Raw genomic sequence first — 25103 nt, forward strand, 5'->3', positions numbered from 1 at the left:
TGGCCCTGTTGGAGGAGGAGCTGCGCCACCTGGAGTTCAAGTGCCGCAACATCCTGAGGGCGCAGAAGATGCAGCAGCTGCGGGAGCGCTGCCTGAAGGCCTGGCTCCTGGAAGAGGAGGCGGCCAGACGAGGCCACGCCCCCGAGGTGGAAGACCCCGCCCACCACGAGCTGTCCGACATCAACGAAGTGCCGGAGAGAGAGCGGTCTGACCGGGAGAGCACCAGCGCCTACAACACGGGGGGGGAGAGCTGTCGGAGCACGCCATTGGTCAGCACCGAGCAGCTCCAGCCTCTCCCTGCTCACGAAGAAGGACGGGGTTCGTGCGCTTCCCCTCCCTCGCTCCTCCCTCTCCTCTCCCCCCTCTCCCCCCTCAGCTCCAGCCGCCACCGGGAGCGAAGACGATCCCCTTTGAACTGCTCCTTTTCCCCCAACAGCTACAGGAAGTTCCAGACTTCCAGTCACAGTCCCACTGCCACCACCAGCCCCGTGCCCAGCCCCAAGTTCCGGTCTCTAAGTCGAGAGGTGGGGTCCCATAGGGACATGGCGGAGGGGGGGTCCCCTAGGAGGAGTTACCGCAGTAGCAACAGCGCCCATATCAAGTCTGGAGGACGCAGCGCAGAGTCAAGCCCTTACTTTCCCCGCAGAAGCCAGGGGCTAGGGGCCGGCCTGGGTGTAGGGGTGGGCACTGGCCCCCTGGAGCGCTACCAGAGCTGCTTGGCCCTGCCCTCCGACTGCCCTGCCCTGCTGGAGCCTGTGGAGCAAGGGAAAGACAGGGGGAGGGAGAAGGCAGAGTGTGAGGAGCGAGGCCCGGCGGCGGGCTGTAGCGCCCCTGCCAGTCCCAGGAGTGTGAGCAGTGCCCCAGCAGGCCCGGAGGCCCACCCCAGCCCCGTGCATTCCCGCCTGGGCCTGGTGCTGCCTCTGGGCTCCACGTCCCCGAGGATGGAGTGGAAGGTGAAGATACGTAGCGACGGAACGCGCTACGTGGCCAAGCGGCCCGTCAGGGACCGCCTCCTCAAGGCTCGCGCCATGAAGATCCGCGAGGAGCGCAGCGGCATGACCACGGACGACGACGCCGTCAGCGAGATGAAGATGGGCCGCTACTGGAGCAAGGAGGAGCGCAAGCAGCACCTGGCGAGAGCGAGGGAGCAGCGGCGGAGGAGGGAGTTCATGATGCAAAGCCGCCTGGACTACCTGAAGGGGGAGAGGGGGGAGGCGGTGGGCGGCGGGGAGGGGAGGACGCAGGGAGCGGGACAGGAGGAGGCCAGTATCCTGGCTCTGAGTCAGCGGAAGAGCAACAGGCGGAGGAACAGGAGGATCCTGGATAACTGGATCACCATCCAGGAACTCCTAGCCCACGGCAGCAGGTCTCCTGATGGCAAGAAGGTCTACAACCCTCTACTGTCTGTGACCACAGTCTGAGGAGGAAAGGAGAGGGGAAAAGAGGAGAGGAGCGGAAAGGACAGGAAAGGAGAGGAGATGAGACCAAAGCACAATGGTCAATCAGAGACGGACACAAGACATCCATCACAGTATGGCTAATCCATAGTTATGGATTGGCCCTTTCCAAAAGGAGCTAAGAAGAAACAAGGATAAGAGATGTGAGAGAGGATGAGCGTGATGAGTCTAATGCGCTGGGCATTGATAAGAAAGGAGAGCAAAGTGGGAAAGGGAGGAGGGCGGAGAAAACTCCACGCTTGAGTCACTAACAAGCAGAGGGACTTAGAGAATTGAGCACGAGGGGATATGAGGGGAGGGCAGAATGAGGGGAGAGGAGGGGCTAGGTAGAAAGCACAAATGATCATTTCTCCATCGTAACGCACATCTGAAAGCACAGGGGAGATGACCTGACACGTGGAAGGATGGATCGTCTGAAAGGGTGGAGAGAAAGAGAAGGAAAGCACAACTTTCGAACTCTGTTCCAGTTAGCAGAGCGTAGCAGCAAGCAGCAGGCTATTCGTTCTCCCGGCGAGCAGTAATGACATCACACCACATCAGACAGACTGTAGATCTGTCATTAGTAGAAGCCACTTTGGCCCTGCTCTGGCAGGCACTCCCTCAGAGGGCTCTATAGCTCCTATATCTAGGCTGATGGGCCGAACCTCCATTTGTCAAAACTACTAACACACCAGGAGCTGGTTGACATAATGAAGTGTTTGCATGGTTTGACGAATAGAACTGTACAGATGTGATGCTAACATACTCTATAATAATTATAACTGAATGTCTATGTGTACCCTGTGTGTGTGTGTGTGTGTGTGTGTGTGTGTGTGTGTGTGCGTGTGTGTGAGTGTGTGTGTGCTCTTGTGCATAGTTATAGAAGTGTTATGTACAGTAAGAGTTTGTGTCTCTGATCATGTGTATTGATCCAAGTTGAAGTTCTATTGTTGATACAGTATATGTCTTTCTTGGATGAGAGCATACACTATGTAGACGTGTTGATGTTCTAGAATAAAAACGTTTTCTATCCTTCCATCTGTGCCAGTGCATTCTTCCTTGCGGTGTCATTTTATAAATAAATAAATCAACATCCACACTTCCCGACGGCAAGAACATTTTATATCATAATAGCAATAAATATTCACGTTTTCATATCTCTGTATGTTTCATTTCATTTCAAACAAATACATAAATGTATATATACAGCTAAAATTCAATACATATGTGTGTATCATCTCTGTTTAGACACAATTTACTATACTGGTACAATTTTACAATATTACTATTTCAGTGTCGACCCTGCTCTCTTAATTAGAAAGAGAAGATTCAAACCAACGTTGTCCATGCCTGTGAGGGAACATAGAGCTGGCACAGTCCATTCCAGAGTACATATAGAAAGTTCATCTATGATAGTATGTACATTCATGGTTATAATACAGCTTCATTCAGTTAAGTGCAGAGTACGACATGCAACTGGGATCACAGCAGAAGCAAGACACCGGAGAGGACCTTCTGACCAGAGAAAAGAAGAGAAACAGGCGAGAGGAGAGGAGGGGAGGTGAGAGGAGAGAAGGGGAGAGGAGGGGAGGTGAGAGGAGGGGAGGTGAGAGGAGAGAAGGGGAGAGGAGGGGAGGGGAGGGGAGGGAAGAGAGAGGAGAGGAGAGAAGAGAGAGGAGAGGATAAGGGTAAAAAGAAGTCAGTAGAGAAAAAGTGAGGAGCGGATTAATTCAACCAAGCACCTGTCTTAGTGTTTCTCCATCCCCCTCTGCTGGTAGCATGGGGTATTACAACAAGTTGCATTTGAGCTGTGTGTGGACCAATCAGAGAGCTGGAATTTAGGGTTGATGGCGAAGGGGAGGGACTATGTACGTGTGTCAGCTTGTGTATGAGTCCTTGTGTGTATTGCCTGCTGTTTGCCCAGTAGTGAGTGGATATAGCTGTATGTTGTATCTTCACAAGCTTGTGTTAGTAACAATTTCACCAGTCAAATGTTTTTCTCTAGGATATTGTTCTACTGTCAAGATCAGAAGACGTGTTAGTATCATAGTAGTAACCCTTATCCCCAAAACACCATTTCATTTTCAAGCACGATAAAAAAATAAACGCAGAACGGTACAAAACAGCCCAAACAATAATTATTAATATTAATATTAGTAGTAGCTGTTACACCAATAATATCCATAGTAATATACTGTATCAGTAGCAATCGCTGTGGGGAACATCTCAGCCACATGTACCTCCATCCTCAGAATTTTATACAGCAGATAGTCCATTTGGAATGGTTCCTTCAATATCATGGGGCTTACTAACAAGAGTGACACATTTAGGAGGGTATTCATTTCAGTTTCTTACCTCTTCCCCACAATATTCATGTGCACTCTAAGTGATTGATACCATTAAGATGTTTCCTGACACATAGATCTAGTTTGGACAGCCTACACCGAGGACGTAGGCCTCTCTAGAATACTGAGCACACAGCACAGGACGTGCTAGCAAACCTCCGACCCTGCAGGGTTCAGTGTGTGTACGTGTGTGTGTGTGTGTGTGTGTGTGTGCGTGTGTACGTGTGTGTGTGTATGTGTTCCATTGTCTTTCTGTGTTAAAGGAGTAGAGTACACTCATCCTATCCCACTGGTCTCCTCTATGTTTCATGCTTTATCAAAGGACACATATGGACAACACATTGCAGAAAAATAATTCTAAATCAACTACACATCCCATAATGCACTAGACCTTTATGAGCCACCATTTTATGGCCTGTGCTTACCCTGTGTACCACTGTACAACAGGCATGTAGGCTTCATATGTTTGGCACCCTTCCCCTGGTAATCTTCTCTCTGGCAAACTAGCAGGTTATTTACGCCTGGCTAAAACACAGACACTCCTTTACATCTCTCCTATTGGCTAACACTAAACACAGCACAACCAACCACATCGTCCAATCCAGCTGTGAGGCTGGGATTGGATCCTCCTCCTCCATCCCCCCCTTCAGGATTCAGGCAGTTGATAAGACAGCAATTGAAGAAGATGTCTGCTCACATGTGTGTCTCTGTGTTTGTACATGTGCTGTTTGTCAGGCTGGCTGGTCCTCATCTCCAGGCTGCTGTGTCAGCTCCCAGCCTGCCAGGCCATGTTGTCAGGTGATAGCCGCCCGCCTGTCAGGCTACTTTGGGCAGTGGAGGTGAAAATAACAGAGGCTCAGCAGGTTTCTCTGCCCACTGCCCCTGCCCCTCCTCCTAACCAGGCGGCCATGTCGGTAGAGCTCGATCTGACCCCTCCTCCTCCTCCTCCTCCTGGCCCTCTCCACTCTCACTAGCGCCCCCTGCTGCCAGTCAGGGTACCCTGCTGCCCGGGCCCCCCTCACACCACCGTGCTGATACGGCTGACAGGCTTGGACTTGGAGCTGCCCGCCCCTCCCCCCCCCTGGCCAACTTGAGGATGAGGGGAGAGCGGGGCGAGGGGCGAGGGCGAAGGCGGAGGCAGAGGGGAGTGCGGTGGGGGAGGCGGGATGGAGGAGAGGGGGGGGTACTGCGGCACGTACTGGGCGGCCTGGGGCACGTGGCGGGCGATAGGGGTCTGAGGAGGGGGCGTGGAGAAGATGAAGTGAGGCTGGTGGGACGGGTGGGGCACCTGGTGGGGGCTGTGAGCGAGGCCGGCGTGGTTGTGGGGGTGGCTGAGCGCAGCGTGGGAGTGTGCGTGAGGGTGGGGCTGAGAGTGGGAGAGGGTCAGAGGGAGTTTGACCAGCCCTCCCCCACCCCCTCCCCCTCGTACCGAGTGTGTGTGATAGAGGGACAACGGGGGGACGGGGGAGTGAGGGGAGTGAGGCGAGAGGGGAGGAGGGGTGCAGGAGTAGCGTCCTTGTCCCACGCCGTGGCTGCTGTGCCCATGCTGCTGCTGGCCCAGTTGGCCGTGAGAGGGAGCAGGCCCCTGCCCAGGGCGTTTGCCCGACGTGGGCGCCCTGTGAAGGGTGTGGTGGCCACTGTTCTGGGCGGAGGTGGGCATGGTGGGCATGGGCGCGGGCTGGTGGTGGTAGCGGTGGTGATGGTGGTAGGGCGGCGGAGGCTGCTGCGCGACTCTGCCGCCAGCGCTGCTGCTGTTGCCATGGCAATACTGGGCGTGCAAAGCTTGGATCTTGGAGGGTCCGCCCGGGTCGGATTGGCTGAGGGCGGATGGGGAGGGCGGGGGAGGCCCCCCTGCGGTCGGGGGGGCCACAGGTGCAGGGTAGTGGGGTCCAGGGGGGATGAGAGGCCCGGGGGGGCCTTTGGCTCGACGATTGCCAAACAGGCTCCCCAGGAAGGAACCGCCACTCCCTCCGCTGCCCCCACCCGGGCCCCCGCTGCTGCCACTGCTGGAGAGGGTGCCCCCATGGGACACCGGCCCCCCTGTGGCGTTGTGAAGCTGCCCCGGCCCACCCCCCACCCCAGATCCGGGGCTCAGGATGGGGCGATGAGGCCGGTAGTCTTCAAGGCCGTAGGGGACCCCTCCCACCATGAGGGGGCGCTGTTGGGATCGAGGGCTGCTAATGATGGAGCCCTGGAGGAGGGAGAGGTGACAGAGAAAGTAGGAGTAGGGATGGCAGACAGGGAGGATAAGGAGAGAAAGAGAAGAAATTAGTAAGAAACCATGAGAGTAGGACTCACTACATGAACCCCAACGGTGGTCGGTCGCGATAACGCTCATATCCACAAACAGTTGTGAAACACGAAGCAACCACAAACAGTTGTGAAACATGAAGCAACCCGTTCAAACACAACACGCCAACCAGCACAGACACCATGCAGATGCTTCACATGTGAGTGTTCATGCAGGTGCCTGTCACTAAGATCAGGATCCCCCACGCGGGGCTGCAGGGGGCAGCACGAGTAGTGAAACATGCACAACAAGCCGGTGAGGCAGACCCATGCAGGTCAGCCACGAGGACGGGAGTGGCAGCAGCAGGCTGGCCCACAGGGCCCGGCCTGTCCCTCCCTAACAGCCAGGATGTTTAGTACACACACACAGGACAGGAAGACGGCACAGACACCTGACTGGTTGCTGGAGACGCATGCACCATCCACACGGTTGCAGGGATGTTTGGGGAGTGGAGGGCAACGCTCCACCCCCGCAGACTTACTTCGATGGCACTGTCCAGGGAGCCCACACTGTTCCTCCTGCCACGCTTCCCTGCACCCAACGCATAACAGGTCATGAATGACGACCTTAACCTGTGTAAGGCAGACTTCTGCAACCCCTGGCTCTGCAACCCCCCCTTCCCCTCCACAACAACTGATAAACACATGCTCACACACACGCTCCAATGTTCAGCATTACTTATAGATCAGCTGTTTCAGTAATCACCCAAAACGATCTGTTACAACCTTCATTTGTTTTTTCCTGCAAATTTCCCTCTGGACACCAGATGGCACCAGAGCACTGCACAGTGTCAAATAGCTTAGCAGCTTTTAGCTTTCCTCTTATATCATAAACAATATTTCTCAGAAACCTTGGTGACGGCCTTCAGTCTTCAGGTCTGCAGAGGACTGACATTCAACAGAAAGGCCTCCATCACTCTTTCTAAATGACAGCCACTTTGCTCAGCGGTCTGCAGGTTTTCAAGGACAAGAGATTGAAATGAACATGTCTTGTGGATGCCTTCATGTGTGGAAAACACACTGAGCTGGGCAGCGATCATAGACACCCAGTCACTAACGCAGAAGAAGACCCACACATGAGCTCCTTTGCGGGGGGTAAAACAGAAAGCACAAGCCTACAAATTCTGGATTCTGGAATGATGATAAATTGTCCTTCAAAACTCCAGTAGACACTGACAAAGAAGCTGGGGGTGAAGATGCGGTTTTCTACTAAAATGAGTTTCTGAGAATAGAGAGAATTAATCACAATCTTTTCCTAATCTCAGTCTCAATCCTACCTGTCAGACAAGTCCTCAGAGGGACCCTAATCACAATCCTAATCCTAATCTCAGTCACAATCCTACCTGTGTCAGACAAATCCTCAAAGGGACCCTAATCACAATCCTAATCTCAGTCTAAATCCTACCTGTGTCAGCCAAGTCCTCAGAGGGACCCTTATCACAATCCTAATCTCAGTCTCAGTCCTACCTGTGTCAGACAAGTCCTCAGAGGGACCCTTATCACAATCCTAATCTCAGTCTCAGTCCTACCTCTGTCAGACAAGTCCTCAGAGGGACCCTAATCCTAATCCTAATCTCAGTCCTACCTCTGTCAGACAAGTCCTCAGAGGGACCCTAATCCTAATCCTAATCTCAGTCCTACCTCTGTCAGACAAGTCCTCAGAGGGACCCTAATCCTAATCCTAATCTCAGTCCTACCTCTGTCAGACAAGTCCTCAAAGGGACCCTAATCACAATCCTAATCTCAGTCTAAATCCTACCTGTGTCAGCCAAGTCCTCAGAGGGACCCTAATCCTAATCCTAATCCTAATCTCAGTCCTACCTGTGTCAGACAGGTCTCGGAGGGAGGAGCTGAGGGCGGAGCGTTTGAGGCCGTCCACTGCAGCATAGGTGTCGTCCAGACTGGGCCTTCCCAGGGTACCGTTCACCCCCACCATCTTCAACCCGCCCCCATCATTTCCTGGGCCGCCAGGCCCCGCCCCTCCTCCGCCGCTGAGGACGCTGGGACGCACCACGCCTTTCTGCTTCTCCAACTCAGCTGGAGGAAGGGAACAAGAGGGGAGAGGGAAGATGAAAGAGAGAGATGGGGGACGATAAGGGGGGAGGAGTATTGGTGTGAGGAATATTTTTTTCAAAATGATTATCTAAAACAAGATTTACACATGCAGTATAGAACTTTGTATGTTGGTCAGTGTTGGATTCAGAGTGACATCGTACAACTCGCTGGCAAAGTGTATTATTCTGACTGCATTCTAGTATGCAGTATCATCGTGTCCTAGCGTAGCAGCGTAGTTTAGTATGCTCACACTCCACACGGTACTTCTCCATCTCCTGCACCTCGGCGACGCTCTCCCGCAGATCGGAGGTGAAGCGCCCTCGGTCCTGCTGGCTGGGGGCCGTGAAGGCCATCAGCAGCTGCCTCTCGCTGCCCGGGCTCGCACACGTCAGGCGGATACCGTGGGGGTAGTCTAGGGGGACAACCGGTGATGGGGAAACAAATCAAATGCACATCTGTTCATCAAAAACAAGTAAACACATACAGATAGCAGGTATAACCGTAAGTATGCAGACAACAACATTTACAAACAAACATTCCAAATGGCCAAGGTAGGGCCACTACATGAATACATCATTACATTGCAGTGTATCCTGTGAAAACATGGATTCAGGGTTGTAATTCAGTGATCTAGTAGGGAGATTCTCTCCTGCAAATCACACAGATATGCTTGAGCACACACACACACACACACACACACACACAGCCACACACTACCATCCGGTCGACCTGGCATACGCACACTGATGATTCACTCGTTACAATCTGTCATGATGGAGACGAGGGAGAAACATTGATAATAACATGATATCATTTGTATCTCCAAGACAATAACAACACACAACAGCATGGCAAGCATACAGTTGAATCCTCTCATAGGTACATAACATCTGCAATACTGCTTATGTTTTGATGAGGTCATCTCTCTGCACGGAGAGTGGTGTTTACAGTGTGAGGGGGAACAACAAGAACACGTTTCACTGTCCTCACTGGTCTGGTGGATGGCTGTAGAACCCTACTGTGAGGCTATAAATAGAGAGAGAGAGATAAATAGAGAGAGAGAGAGAGAGAGAGAGAGAGAGAGGGGGGGGGGAGGGATGAGGTGGATGGAAAGACAAAAAGGGAGATGAAGAGAGATAGTGGTACAGGGGGGGAGTGCAGATGGAGGAGAGAGACAAGAGGGAGGACAGAAGGGGAGACAGAGAAAGGGATAATGAAGAGGGTAGAACATGAGCAAAGGAGAAAGGATGAGAGTGGAAGAAGGAGGAAGAAAGAGGGAGAGAAATAGAGACAGATGGAGGGACAGATGGAGGGACAAACACTTACAGGAGTTCTGGAACATGTGAACTTGCATGTCGACCAGAGGAAAGGACTGTCTGAAACTGTATGTGACCGAGGTCTTCTTCTTCTGGAAGATCTTAGTGACCTGGGAGGAGGCAGTGGAAACACAGAACCTTAGAACTAGGACAGAACACAGACCACATAACGACTCCAAATTGCATTTACCAGCAGAACATCTTTCATTATAGAATTGTTAGCTTTAGCTTTTGAAACTAAGGCCTTCGGCTGTTCCACAGAAAAAATACCTGCTGATTCAGCAGATGTTTTTATTACAAATATGTAATTGTGAAAACACACACTAAGTTTGAGTAAACACTGCCAAACCCCAGCAGAAAGGAAAATACACAAACCTGATCAACCTGAAAAAAAGATATACTCTTGTATATTCACTAGCATACAAGTAAGTCATAGTAGATCCCACCCCAAAAACGATAATATGGAAATATATATCCGTAGGCGGAACGTGGTTATGTTGGTGGTGTTTTTGTATCTAATCATTAAAACAAATCCTAAGAAAAGAATCGATCTGAGCTAAACATGTGAAAGAAACTGGCCTGCCATGTTGTCACAAGCTTAAAAAGCTGAATTGTACTCGAGAGAGCATGATGGGTGCTGAGGGGAAGCTGGTCTGTACCATGAGCAGGTCGTTGAAGAGGAACACCTCTCGTTGGTGGACCCCACTTCTCTGGGGTCTGTTAGGGTCGGGAACCTCATACAGCTGACAGCAACACACCAGCCTCCGATGGGGCAGGGACAGCACCTGCAGCAAGCACACACACCGACACACAAACACACGCAGTGTCAATGCCCATCCATGAGACCTGTTACCTGATGCTGTGCTGTTCCCAGCCGGCCATGTCTATCTGTCTGTTGATTAACACAGTGATGTCTATCTGTCTGTTGATTAACACAGTGATGTCTATCTGTCTGTTGATTAACACAGTGATGTCTATCTGTCTGTTGATTAACACAGTGATGTCTATCTGTCTGTTGATTAACACAGTGATGTCTATCTGTCTGTTGATTAACACAGTGATGTCTATCTGTCTGTTGATTAACACAGTGATGTCTATCTGTCTGTTGATTAACACAGTGATGTCTATCTGTCTGTTGATTAACACAGTGATGTCTATCTGTCTGTTGACTAACACAGTGATGTCTATCTGTCTGTTGATTAACACAGTGATGTCTATCTGTCTGTTGATTAACACAGTGATGTCTATCTGTCTGTTGACTAACACAGTGATGTCTATCTGTCTGTTGATTAACACAGTGATGTCTATCTGTCTGTCTGCTGACTAACACAGTGATGTCTATCTGTCTGTTGACTAACACAGTGATGTCTATCTGTCTGCTCACTAACACAGTGATGTCTATCTGTCTGTTGACTAACACAGTGATGTCTATCTGTCTGTTGACTAACACAGTGATGTCTATCTGTCTGCTCACTAACACAGTGATGTCTATCTGTCTGTTGACTAACACAGTGATGTCTATCTGTCTGTTGACTAACACAGTGATGTCTATCTGTCTGCTCACTAACACAGTGATGTCTATCTGTCTGTTGACTAACACAGTGATGTCTATCTGTCTGTTGACTAACACAGTGATGTCTATCTGTCTGCTCACTAACACAGTGATGTCTATCTGTCTGTTGACTAACACAGTGATGTCTATCTGTCTGTTGACTAACACAGTGATGTCTATCTGTCTGTTGACTAACACAGTGATGTCTATCTGTCTGCTGACTAACACAGTGATGTCTATCTATCTGTTGACTAACACAGTGATGTCTATCTGTCTGCTCACTAACACAGTGTTGCTTGTATAACTGTACCACAGAAGCACCAGGAGAGCAGCAGTCTCACCGGCTTCTTGCCCACCACCACCCTCTCCACAGCCTGGACCTGGGACACGTGGTCATCGTTGGTGCGGAGCTCCCACTTCTGGATCCTCTGGTAGATCCCGATCAGCAGGTCTCTGGGGATGTCCTGGCCGTTGTCCACCCCTGGGGGGGGGGGGGGGGGGAGTAAACGAGCGGCAGCAGTTGTTTCGGTGGCAAAAAGAGTGCAGCGGGAGCGATACGCACAAGCACTGTGAAAGCGTGGGTGGGCTTTACACATGCTGATTTAGGAAAGGCTTCGATATGACTAGCACTAGCTCTCTCGTTGGAGAGTGACTTGTAGGTTACAGCAGATGGAAACCCACCTCGGAGGTTCTTGATGAAGTCCTCCAGCTTCATCTTCCTCTCTGGCTTGACGTTCGGGCTGTACATGTCTGTGTTGAGGAGGATGATGGCGAAGGCCAGGATAAATATAGTGTCTGGGTTCTGGAACTGTCGGATCAGGACCGGGTTACACACACAGTACCGCTGACTGGAAGGAGGCGAGGGAGGGGGGAAGAGAAGGATCCAGAAGGAGACAGTGAGACAGTAATCCCTCAATGAGATGGATGGACCACTTATCAAGTTTTCATGTGTCAGTGAATTGAATGAATCCCCCAGTATACCTGAAGGCCTCCACGAGTCTCTCCACCTTCTGGGCCTCTCCCTGGACCTTGATCTGGGCCTGGAACTTCCGGAGGGCATCGTCCAGGTCCATTCCTGAGAAGTCCATCTCATCCAGAACACAGCTGGAGGGGGGGGGGGGGGGCAGGGTGCAGAGGGAAGCCAGGATTAGAGATGGAACTACGAAAAAACATGTTTTAACAATAACATTTCATCTGTTATAATAATACTTTTTACCCAGAACACTATCACTGTCATATTGGTCCCCTAATTGGGCCTAATGTTGAGCCAATCCCTGACTTACTCCAGTACATCCTTGTTGAACTGTTTCTGTCGGCAGCCAAGGAACTCTCCGATCATCTGTCTGCTCAGCCCCTTCCTCTCCAGGATGAACCTGGCGATGCCCACAGGCGTGTCAGACACGAAGCCTCTCTCTATCAGGTACTGGATACCCTTCTCTGGCTTCCTTCCAAGGAAACACACACACGCATATGCACAGTTAGACATCCACTCGCAGTAGCAGTACACACACATGCACTTGCATTCATGCACACACACCCCGTCCCTTCAACCCCCAGTCCTTCCTTACTTGTTGAACAGGTTGAGTCCGATACGATACTGTCGCCTCTGGACCACGTCATCGTTGAAGGCGGGCGAGTCCCAGCTGTGACGAGACTCCCTCTGATAGGTCTGCTTCCCCAGAGGGGGGAGGGGCTCCCGCAGACTGTCCCGAGAGGAGGAGCCTGAGGAGTAGTTGATGGTCTCGTTGGAGTTGGTGGTGGAGTTGAGACTCTCGTTGTCTCCGTCTGAGATGAGGTGCTGCTCCAGGCCTGGGGCCATCGCACACATGGAGGGCGAGGAGGAGGAGGAGAGGATGGGGGTGAGGGGCTGCTGCTGAGGGGTCTGCGGGGAGGGGGAGTCGGGGTAAGGGTAGTGGTGCATGTGGAGGGGGTGGTGGGGGTGCATGGGGGGGAGGTGGGGGTGAGGCTGATGGTGGGGGATGGCCGGGTGAGGGTGGTGGTGGAGGATGGTGTGGTGGGGGAGGTGCGGGGGGAGGGGCGACGGGTGAGGGCGGACCAGCGGCGTGCGCGTCTGACCCTGCGCCGTGGCAACCGAGCGTCCATTGGGATTGGCCTTGATGGTGCCTTGAGGTGACCCTCCCGCCCCCATCCCCCCTCCGCCCCCACATCCTCCTTCTCCCCCTCCTCCCCCGTCGCCCCCGGGCTCCTGCTCGTAGAGCAGCTGCCGGCTCAGAGACCCCCGGTCAGACCGGTCACTCATGTCCACGGAGCTGTCGCTGGGCGGCTCGATGGTCAGCACGGGCAGGTGGCCCCCCCCTCGGTGCCGGTGGTCCCGACACTCCGTGCAGGGGGTGCTGCGGCGGCTGGTGCTGCTGCCTCCCCCCTCGGTCTCCCGGCTGTCCTCCCGCCCCACCCCCAGGCCCCAGTACTCTGTGTCCGTGCTGCTGGGGGGGCGGTCCATGGACATGGGGGAGGTAGGGATCCCGTCGTCCATGTAGAGCGTGACGTCGCTGTAAGTGGTCGCTGTGCTGTCCTCGTGTGCGCCCCCTCCCCTGCCTCTGCCCCCTCCCAGACCCCGACGGGGGGTGGGGGTGTTGCTGTTGTTTCCCCACACGCGCTCCCTGAAGTCTTCCTCCCTCTCCTCCCCGCCACCCTCCTCAGGATCTCCCTCCTGAGAGTCTTCTCGTCCAGACTGGCAGGTGAGGGAGTCGTCCATGGAGTCGGCCAGGGACTTGACCTGGGAACACACACACACGCGGGGTTCCTCACCTGAACACACACAGGCACATCCCGCATGGTGTGCCTCCACACATCCTCTCTTTCCCTCCCTCATTCCTCTTGTTCTATCCCCTCCCTCCCCTCTCTCTCCCTTACTCCTTATTCCATCCCTGTTCCCCTCCGTCCCTTCTAGATCTCCCCCCTCTCCCCCACAACCCCTCCTCCCTCCCTCTCACCTGTTTCGAGAAGGATTCATCCATGTGGGAGTATTCCTCCCTGTCTGACCCATCGGTGGCACCAGGCTGCCCTCCAGTGTGGGAGTACCTGAGAGGGGGGGATGTCGACGCATGACCAACAACCAGAATACTACACACACCACTGTCATGATACCTTCTGCACAGTATCTCACTGTGCTTAAAACATTTCAGTAACAGACAGTATCACATTCAAAACATCACAGCTACCTAGTCAGACTCTGGTCCTGGTCCTGGTCTTGGCCCTGGTCCTGGTCTTGACCCTGGTCTTGGTTCTGCCTGTCGTCGAACGAGTACTGCAGCCTCATGTTGTTGAGGATGATGCGGCGCGTCATGCGGCTCTCTGAGGCAGAACTCCGCAGGCGCTGGAAGTTCTTGTTCATGCGGTACTGCCTGAACGCCGTCTGGATGGTCCGCGCCGCGCGCCGACTCAGGAAGTATCCCCCATACTTCCTCTCCAGCATCTCCACCTGGCCAATCAGAGACAGAGAGAGATATGGAGAGCTCATCACCTTCTGCCATTTGATTATGCAGCTGTTATAATGCACTTGAACTGGGTAGGATCATGTGCTATTACTAATACTATACATTAGTCTGTCATCTTATTGTCGAGGTCTGTGCTGCTACAGTACAGTATGTTAGGATGAGGAACGTGTGGTCACAGAGCTGTAAAAATGTACCTTCCATTAGGGATAATGCGTTGAATCCTACCTTCTTATCCTGGAGGTCTGTGGAGAGCTCATAGCTGTCTGAGAGGGCTTTGCAGCGCTTGCTCTCCTCCTCCTCCTGCTTGCGGAGCGCCAGGCTTGCAGGCTGGTGGCGTGTTCGATGGGCCCAGGCCAAGCTGGCTGGGCTAGGAGGGGTTGCCAAGGGGGGGCCCTGGGCGTAGAAGGGGGGTCCCTGGTGGCCGGGGGGGATGGCGGGGCAGGTGTAGCGGAGGTCAGTGTGGCCCCCCAGGTAGGAGGCGGGGCAATAGGAGGAGGAGGAGGAGTCTGAGAAACTGAACGTCTCTGGACATTGGGGCTCTTCTTCCACACTGGAGGGGGGGGGGGGCGTGGCAGAGAGAGAGAGACAACGACAGAGAGAGAGAGAGAGACAGAGACAGAGACAGAGACAGAGACAGAGACAGAGAGAGAGAGAGAGAGAGAGAGAGAGAGAGAGAGAGAGAGAGAGAGAGGGGAAAGAAGGACACAGTTGATCCAAATGACTCAGAATGACACCTTGAGAAAGAGGAGAGGAGGTGGAAGACCAGAACATCTCCACACAGGAGCCAAGTGGAGGCTAAGCCATCCTACTTTAGAGACTTCACCCAACATCCATCCTGCTAACGTGCCCACATCCATGACCTCATCATCTTGAACTTGAGAGTCCCACTGTCTTCTGTCCAATCTACAGCCATAGCTACAGCCTGGTCATATTACACTGCCCCTAACACAAACACACAGTCATGCAGAGAATGCACGCACACATACATATATACAGAACACACACTCACACGCACTGCACAGACACAAATACACATTTTGCTGCCAGGCTGTTAGGCTGGCACAGAAGGCAGGGTGCTGCGGGTGGGCAGTGACAGCTTCTCAGCAGCTCGTCACATGACCATGAGTCATCAGTGTGAACAGCAGCAGCTGAGGTGGAGAGAGTGAGAGAGAGAGGGGGGAAAGAGAGGGGAGAGAGAACAGAGAGGAGAGAGAGGGCACAGCGAGAGAGAGAACAGAGAGAGGGGAGAGAAAAGAGGTTGGGAGAGAGAGAGAGAGAGAGAGAGAGAGAGAGAGAGAGAGAGAGAGAGAGAGAGAGAGAGAGAGAGAGAGAGAGAGAGAGAGAGAGAGAGAGAGAAAGGAAACAGGGGAGTAACCTACTAATGCCTAGTGGAGGTTGGGAACCAAGATCTCTACTCCTTTCTGAGGGTTCAGAGGTCACATCTGGAGTATCCATCTGTGCTGAGATACCATTACAGATAACAAAAAAACTGCAGGGAATTCACTCAGGGTGACCCATCAGTAAGACTTCAAAGAAATGAATGTTACACCGACTGACTCAAATCTAACTGACTTTGCATAGAGTATGTCTTCTTGGTGTAATGCTGTAGAGTAGCAGAAGTGGCTCATCATTTCTAATCAGATAACTCTGATACTATGAGAAACCCAAGTGCACAAGGGGGATCTTTCTCTACGTCTGATGCTTAGCACGAAAGATAGATGCTGCACTCCTGCACTGCAGGAATTCTAACCAAAGTTAACTTCAAATGCACAAACACACACACACACACACACATACTGTACACACATTCATGCACAAACACACTCCTCCAAAGAAGCCAAAGAAGTATCTGCACTAATAAATTGTGTAGGCGCTGCAGTAAATCTCAGGATGGTACTCTCACTAATTATACAATCTGGCAACTCTCCAGTCATATCCCACTTCTCCTTCTCCATACCTCTCTCTCACACCTCGCTCTCCTTCTACCTATGTTTCTCACTCATCTCACTTTCTCTCCCACAGCTGTCAACTTCCCCACTCTCCCCTACCTCTCTTTATCTTACATCTCTCCCTCGCTTCACCATTCTCCCACATGAGTTGCGCTCAGTTTAACTTGCTGTGTAACCAGAGCCGGTGGAATCATGACAGTCCTGCTCAGGTGGTGAGACTGGAAACAAGAACTAAAACACACGCTGCGCTACAAACTGGCTCAATTCTAACAGCGCCAGGTAGTTCAAATCAAACAATCCCATAGCCAAGTTCACTTGTCTGACAGACAGGTGTCTCTGTTGGGCAAGGTAGTCTATATCAAACACACTGTCTAGGTCAACAGGAGAAACAGACAGACAGACAGGCAGGCAGGTCAGACTGTCTAAGTCTACAGGAGAAAGACGGACACTGTCTAGGTCTACAGGACAGACAGACAGACACACTGTCTCGGTCTACAGGAGAGACAGACAGACTGTCTAGGTCTACAAGACAGAGAGACAGACTGTCTAGGTCTACAGGACAGAGAGACAGACTGTCTAGGTCTACAGGACAGACAGACTGTCTAGGTCTACAGGACAGACAGACAGACAGTCTAGGTCTACAGGACAGACAGACAGACTGTCTAGGTCTACAGGAAAGACAGACAGACAGACTGTCTAGGTCTACAGGACAGAGAGACAGACTGTCTAGGTCTACAGGACAGACAGACTGTCTAGGTCTACAGGACAGACAGACAGACAGTCTAGGTCTACAGGACAGACAGACAGACAGACAGACTGTCTAGGTCTACAGGAAAGACCGACAGACAGACTGTCTAGGTCTACAGGACAGACAGACAGACCGTCTAGGTCTACAGGACAGACAGACAGACAGACAGACTGTCTAGGTCTACAGGACAGACAGACAGACTGTCTAGGTCTACAGGACAGACAGACAGACAGACTGTCTAGGTCTACAGGACAGACAGACAGACAGACCGTCTAGGTCTACAGGACAGACAGCACACTCACATGTAGGCCCGGGCCCTCCGGGGCAGCTTGTTCTTCCTATGGAACCACATGGTTCACAAGGAGCCAGTGACAAGTAGAGAGAGGAGCCATTCACTCACACACTGGAGATTTCACACACATACACACCCACAAAAGCACAATTTATGAAGCATTCACACAATAACTATTTACTGCAACACTCTGGTTGGTCTCTCTATTCTTTCTCATTATCGTAAACACAGGCTTGAACACGATCCTTACACACACTCCATCTATACAACATATAAGCCTACACAAACAAACAGGTCACTCACACACAGTTGGATAGTGGAGCTAATCTATTCTCACCATGTGGTCTGTAACCAGCAACACTCTGGTGGCAACCACTGTTTTAGCCGCAGGCAAAAAAACGGTGAAAGATCTATCACTACAATTGGCCGGTGTGCTGAAGCGCTAGCTAAACACAGTCGCTATAACAACATGGTGCTGTCCTCACTAAACTAGGAAACACAGCTGAGTAGACCTGATTTAGCTTGACATGCAGAGATAAACAAACATATGAAAGAAGAAAAAACACCTGAGCTGCCCTGTTCTCTTTCCTGTATTCTGGTTTCCTTAATGAGAACAAGGCACCTTCAATCTACGTCTCGCCTCTCCCTCCGCCCATCACAGAAGCAGTTAGGACTGTTGTCATAATCCCACAGAAAGACACCTAATCTATCCCAGATCCAAACAGCAGGGGAAAAACAGTAATCCAGGGAGCAGGTGTCTTTCAACCGGCTAACAGTAAATCACAAATCCAAATAACCAGTCATTGTGCCAGTCTACAGTAAGTCTTTGTTATTGGAGGGGGAAGTTAGTTCAAGCCCTGCACTGGTTGCTATGGAAGAGACACACCCACGAGGGGAGTAAGAGCCAATCATTACAGAGCACTCAGGTTTGCTCAGGGAGGTGAAAGTTCCAAACTGCTGCAGATAGAAGCATGTGCAAGCGTGCGTTCCTGTGTGTGCGTGTGTGTGCGTGTGACAGCAGACTGCCACAATGCCACAGGGAGTGATGATGTCATGAGAGAGAAGTCAGGTGCTAAGCTCCAGTAAACCCAACCCAGGACAGTGTACTGCAGCCTATCACTGCACTGTGCAAAACACCACCAAAATATGCAACCAGATGGCAACTCTGACCCCACAGTTTGACAAGCCTTTTCATGGTTCAAATGCTATATGCACCTGTGAGATACATGTGTGCGTGCGTGCGTGTGTATGCACACAGAGTTATTCGGAATGGAGAGCGTTACCGCCAAAGCTTACAACATGAACGGTGAATGGAGCAACAACAATTAGAACAGGGATCCACAAGCAGGGGTCAGAGGTCATATCCATCCAGAACGGCATGTCAACCCTCTGAGGGGGTCATCAATAGCGGCTTGTCATGTCATTAGTCCTTCAGGCTTATTAATGGAGTGGGAGGTTTAATGAACACTGGGGCTCTGGCCTGTTCTGTAAACACAGTCTGGCAAGCAGGGTGTGTGCGTGTGCAGGGAGGTGTCTATACACAGTGTGTGCCAGTCACTCGAATAGGAAAGCTAAACAAAAGGCCAGCCTCCATGGTCTGTCCTTCACTTGACACATGTCTCATGTGTGTAAGGAACACCAACTCATGAACTACAAATCCCAGGTGCTCACAGCCAGGACTATAACACAAAAGGCCAGACACAAAAGGAGAAAGGCAATGTAGTAAAAAGTAGTATGCACAGTCATTGATTCTGTGGTGGTCATTTGATTCTCTCCTGTGACTGCTCAGTGTAAATCAATTACCAATTGCAGCAGAACAGACATCTCACACCCACAACATACACAATCACGTGCACACAATTACCGGTACACAACACACACACACACAGACAGACACCTACATACTGTTGACAATCATAACTTCAGCAAAGGGAACTCTCACTAAACAGAGCTACAGTATAGTACAGCTGTAGGTTGCTCCCTCATGTGAAACGCTCCTCCCCACAGGCAGGGTAGCTTACACACTGCTGACTAACACACACACACACACACAGCACAACACACTCACACACACAAGCATACATTTGTACAAGAACTTACTGTAGTCACACATCCCACACATACACACTGCACACACAATAAAGCAAACAGCCACACACACACACACACACACACAGTCTGGACTCACAAAGTCTTATCCCCATACTGTACATCTACAGAAGACCACAGCCTGGTCTGAAATCAAACAACCATGGAGACGTGTGCTAGAGAGAAGGGGACTTTGAAGACCTACTTCTGAGATGAGAGGGGGGATGTGCGTGTGAGTGTGTGTGTGTGTGTGTGTGTGGGGGGGGGGGGGGTAGAGACGGAGCCCAGAGCCCCTCCACCAAATGGAGAGCAGTCCTCAGGCGGTGTGTTGGCACAAGCTATGTATGGCTGAGGGTCTAGTGGATGACACACACACACACACACGTCTTTCATGTGCTCTTTTGCTTCCTTCTCAATCCTTTTCGTTTCTCTTTCTATGTCCTCTGTCCTGTTTTCTCCCGCGTCCTTCTCTCCCTCTTCCCTCCTATCTGTCTGAGCAGAGATTTGGCTCTGTCTCTGGGCTGTGACACAGGCACTGTTGATATCATTTGGACTCTGCGTCCAGCTCATTATCTCTCATTTCTCACCTTGTCAATGGCTGCCATTGGAGCAACCCAGGAGTAACCAGCTGAGACAGCACCCTGATTGGCTGAATCAGACATTTTAGCTATCCAGACAGCATCCTGATTGGCTGAATTAGATGCTTTGGCAGTTCCATTTAGGATCATGATTGGCTGATAAGATGCTGTCTGGCAAGGAGGAAGGTTGTTTGGCCACCTGTGTCATGTTGAGGCACAACTACGGGTGAGCACATTCTCAAACTGTTTCAATCAAATATGAAAGCTGATGTGTTTCTGTTATGAAATAATCTGCCATGTTGTGTCTGAAGTCACCCAGAGACAGAGGGGTGAGGCAGTGTCTGTAGTCACCCAGAGACAGAGGGGTGAGGCAGTGTCTGTAGTCACCCAGAGACAGAGGGGTGAGGCAGTGTCTGTAGTCACCCAGAGACAGAGGGGTGAGGCAGTGTCTGTAGTCACCCAGAGACAGAGGGATGAGGCAGTGTCTGAAGTCACCTAGAGACAGAGGGGTGAGGCTGTGTCTGTAGTCACCCAGAGACAGAGGGGTGAGGCAGTGTCTGTAGTCACCCAGAGACAGAGGGATGAGGCTGTGTCTGTAGTCACCCAGAGACAGAGGGGTGAGGCAGTGTCTGTAGTCACCCAGAGACAGAGGGGTGAGGCAGTGTCTGTAGTCACCCAGAGACAGAGGGGTGAGGCTGTGTCTGTAGTCACCCAGAGACAGAGGGGTGAGGCAGTGTCTGTGATCACCCAGAGACGGAGGGATGAGGCTGTGTCTGTAGTCACCCAGAGACAGAGGGATGAGGCTGTGTCTGTAGACACCCAGAGACAGAGGGATGAGGCTGTGTTTGTAGTCACCCAGAGACAGAGGGATGAGGCTGTGTCTGTAGTCACCCAGAGACAGAGGGGTGAGGCTGTGTCTGTAGTCACCCAGAGACAGAGGGATGAGGCAGTGTCTGAAGTCACCTAGAGACAGAGGGGTGAGGCTGTGTCTGTAGTCACCCAGAGACAGAGGGGTGAGGCTGTGTCTGTAGTCACCCAGAGACAGAGGGGTGAGGCTGTGTCTGTAGTCACCCAGAGACAGAGGGGTGAGGCTGTGTCTGTAGTCGCCCAGAGACAGAGGGATGAGGCAAAGGAGGTCAGAGGTTTTTCAGGCCTGGTGAACATTGCCCACTTATCTAATGACATGAGGCGTACTAACATTCTCCTAACCCCACTTACAGCACTGCAGTCTTCCTCTCCCTGCTGCAGACCATCTCCCTACTCCCTAGATGAATTATCCACTTACAGTACTAGGCACTTTATTATCACAGGGTAATGAAAAAGAAAAACAATTTGTGACCTATTTGTGTAAAAACAAACTCTGGTTTCTCACCAAAGTGCCCCTGGGTAGTATTTCTTGTCAACAATAGCACCATGTTTTTTCAGTCTATGCAGTTAGAGGCCACTTAAGGGTCAGATTGTAGCTGTTGTTGTGAGAACACGGCAGAAGGAGGCCAAACGATAAAGTAGGATTGATAATGTTGCAGTCACCTCAAGGTCTAAGTTATAAAGTCTTGAATATCATCACAGTCCATTGAAAAGCTGGCCTTTGTTCTTGGTTACTGTCCCTAAACACATGTAGTCAATCCACTGCAGAGAGAAGTGCTACCATCTTGTGTCAGATGCCCTGGGCCAAAAGCAAAGTTGGACAATCACTCTTAACCACAGCGTTCTTCCAAGCAGGGGACCCAACAGCAGGCCTTCACTCACAAACCTCAAGCCTCTACCAAGCATCTACCATCCATCATCACCACAGAGTTGTTTCAAACTGCCTCTGCTACACATACAATTGTCAGGGTAGGCTTCCTCTACACACAAAAAAACAGTACTGCCAGTAAGTCAGTCAGCTCCTGTATGCCTGCCGGTCCCTGGGCCTGTACCCCCATACAGAGAGGCACGCGGTGAGAGGGAGCCAGACAGAACAGGCATAACGATGTATTCTAGACCTGTGATGAAGCTCCTCTACACTGGGGTGAGAGTGACGATGCTTTTATAAAAGTCACAGCTGTAAATTTAGAATTGGAACAAAACGAAGCACAATGAAGTCAGAGGTGTCGCGGTGTACGATCTGTTGGTGATAATGAGCAGGCTCTGACTAGAAGTGAAGAGTCAAGCCATAGCATCTTATTTTAAGGGTCTCTGATAGATTCCCAGAGAACATTCAATTTACTGTGATTAAAAATTTAACAACCACAGCCTAGCTCTAGCCAGTTGATCAATAAAGTCGTAGTTGGATTTCCAGTACATTTGCTGGCTGTAGACTATCTGCTGTGTGCATCCTCTATACAGTGTAACAGACCTAAGAATCATCCTCAGCTGGGCGAGTCAACAAGGCTGAGTGTAGGCGACACACAGAGTCAAGAGGGGAAAAAGCCAAAGAGGATGAGTAGCTTTGAAGGATGAGAAGAGCTGAGCAGTGAAATGGGGGAGAGGGCAGGAGAGGGGAGAGGCCATAGGGATGAGCGAAGACGGTCAAGGAGAGGTGAGAAGGAAAAAAGGGACGAGAAATGAAGTGGACGAGAAATGAGGTGGAGAGAGCGAGCGAGAGGGGAGGGGGAGAGAGGGTGGGAAGAGCGCTACTGTGGACAGAGAAGCGTAGGAGCGGCAGCAGAGGTGAACAAGAGAAGAGGAGACAGGGATGGGAGCAGAGGCGAGGGGAGAGTGCAGGTACGCCCTGCCAAGGATGGAGGTAGAAGCGGAAGCTGACAGCAGGGATACCTTCAGCTGTTTCTATTTGCGTGTCAATAAAGTTTAAACACATGCACACCATGCAAATGCTCTGTACCATTTCAATATTCGAGTTTGATCGCGCATAAATATGCAACACGTTTGCAGGACGCTGTGTGGAGTTTGACAGCCTGCAGTGCTGTGGAGGATGGGAGCCATAGAGCAAGGGTTCCCAATCCTGGTCCTCGGGCCTCCCTGCCCTGCATGTGTTAGATGTTTCCTTGTTCCAACACACCTGATTCAAATGAGTGGTCGTTAGCATGTTTCTGCATAACTACATAACGACCCATTCATTGGAATCAGGTGTGTTGGAGCAGGGAAACATCTAAAACAGGCAGGACAGGGAGGCCCGAGGACCAGGATTGGGAACCCCTGCCAAAGAGGATTGCAGTCTGTACTGTACTCCCCCTCCCTCCTTTCTCAATGGGCTCATACAGACCAGACAGATAAGACATGACCACACAGTCACTCTCTCTCACTTGCTCCCTCTCTCACTGGCAATTCTCTCATACCCACGGGAGGGAGGCAAGTTGGGAGGTAAGGAGGAGAGAGACAGGTCGCAAAGAGATATGGAGGCGGGAATAGAGGCGAGCAAGCAGGGTAGCAGGCAAAAATGCAGAGAAATGAGCAGATATTCAGACACTAACACATCTGTCTAGAGTGATGCAGAGAGAAAGAGAAAGCACAGTGCGATGAGCTTGTGTACAAGACATTTATTAAACCAAAGACAACATTCAACAGCTATGTACTGTTGGATGTTCCAGGATCCACATTACCTGATAGGTGAATTGCCTTTAGCCTTGGACCATCTACTCAGAGCTGGACCTAAGGCACAGGCTCACTGACAACTGGCCTTGGAATCAAGACCCACTCATAAACAACGTATCCTTGCATTCAGACTGAAATTACTCAAGTTCAACATGTGTTTAGAGGTCCCCGCTGTCTATTACTAATGATCATACATGCCATAGAGATAGAGAGGGTCGGAGAGAGAGAGTGCAGGCAACACACTTAATGCATCAGACTGTAGCACAGTAGCATACTCGACTGTATCTTACACTTCTCGTTCGAGGGTTATCAAAGAGAGTTCACTAACAGCACTGTTGACTATTGCCGAGAAACACGACAGAAAATTGATCGAGCTGGATATGAGTAGCCTAAAGACTAATTCGATTTCGTGACTAGAGAAATGTTTTACATTATTAGCCTCCACACACAAGTGTTGGGATTTCAATGATATTTGCGTGTAATGGAATGTTCTGAAGGAATACTGTCAACAACCATTGTATTTGCCGCATAATTTCTGAATGTATTCTCAAGCTTATGTCTTACCAGTATACGAGCTTGTTGTGAAGAATTGCAGGCGTCTTGTCCGAAGCACAATTTATGCACCACATTGTTGCTGGCCCACGTACGGGTGCGTAACCGTTATCCCTTTTCCTCATTAATTTAGCTGGAGCTTTGACAGCCTCTCGAAAGAAGCGCGTGCCGAGGGTTTGTCGTCACGCGCATGATTTGTTATTTCAGGTAAAGCTACATCATCATTATCTCACTGATGGGCTGGGAAACGTCGAGCGTCACATGCGGTTCAATCCCTTAATCTTCCCTATCCCTTGTGTTTTCCTTCCATTCCCACATTTCTCTGTTTTCCGTTCGCTTGAACCTCCAACGCGGCAGTTTTTTCCCCAGCTGCGCAAGCTAACAGCGTGACACAGCAGTCACGGCAATAACACAACTGGAAGCCTGAATTGTTTAAGCATTTCGACCTTTGTGATTTCAGTAACTTAAAGTAAAACCGTAGCCTATGCTACAGAAAGCTCTCATCTCCTTAAAGTCCAATGCCAACACACAGGGACAGCGTCTCTGTGCGCTTCTCATAAAAGTAGAAATCCTAACAAGTGTGAAACGGAGTCGTTTTCGCTTCTGAAGTTAAATGGAATAGATATGCGTTCGAAGTGAGACTAAAATCAATTGCTTCGGTCTTTATTTCCAAGACAGTTTGGGAGACCACTGGAGCATGAAATGCCTTCTCTCCTCGCTGGTTTCAGTGACAACACCACAGGAACCTAGTAGTCCATCCATCCCCTCTGTGTTTTCCTCTCCTTGACTCTAGCCAACACACACCCACTCATAGCCCTGTGTATATGTGTATGTGTGTGTGAGTAAGAGACAAAACCAGAGCAAGTTCCTCTCTACCCTCTCTACCCCCCCCCCCCCCTCACACACACACA

The 25103-nt window shown here is 51.0% G+C and overlaps 2 protein-coding genes across 2 annotated transcripts in view; one reads left to right on the top strand and one right to left on the bottom strand.

The window, feature by feature from the left end:
- The window catches only part of LOC146252348 (PDZ domain-containing protein 4-like), a 12161-nt gene extending 10557 nt beyond the window's left edge, over positions 1 to 1604 (top strand). Inside the window, exon 9 of the mRNA XM_084680518.1 lies at positions 1 to 1604. This exon is cut by the window's left edge and continues 676 nt beyond it. Within this exon, the coding sequence (XP_084536644.1) occupies positions 1 to 1421 (1421 nt within the window). The 3' untranslated portion in view covers positions 1422 to 1604.
- A 1280-nt stretch (positions 1605 to 2884) lies between these two features.
- LOC146252349 (IQ motif and SEC7 domain-containing protein 1-like) lies at positions 2885 to 24520 on the bottom strand. The gene is made up of 18 exons (XM_084679041.1): positions 24205 to 24520; positions 14677 to 15001; positions 14176 to 14435; positions 13948 to 14035; positions 13190 to 13730; positions 13050 to 13117; positions 12562 to 12875; positions 12277 to 12438; positions 11975 to 12097; positions 11675 to 11841; positions 11335 to 11474; positions 10101 to 10226; positions 9452 to 9551; positions 8376 to 8537; positions 7892 to 8107; positions 6553 to 6602; positions 4969 to 5972; positions 2885 to 2912 (listed from the first exon to the last, which is right to left on the bottom strand). Exons 1-18 carry the CDS (start codon positions 24315 to 24317, stop codon positions 2885 to 2887), a joined length of 3987 nt encoding a protein of 1328 aa, XP_084535167.1. The 5' UTR covers positions 24318 to 24520.
- Between the last annotated feature and the right edge of the window lie 583 nt (positions 24521 to 25103).

Source organism: Hypomesus nipponensis, chromosome 18 (assembly GCF_054491055.1).
Source record: "Hypomesus nipponensis isolate SF chromosome 18, ASM5449105v1, whole genome shotgun sequence".
NCBI lineage: Eukaryota > Metazoa > Chordata > Actinopteri > Osmeriformes > Osmeridae > Hypomesus > Hypomesus nipponensis.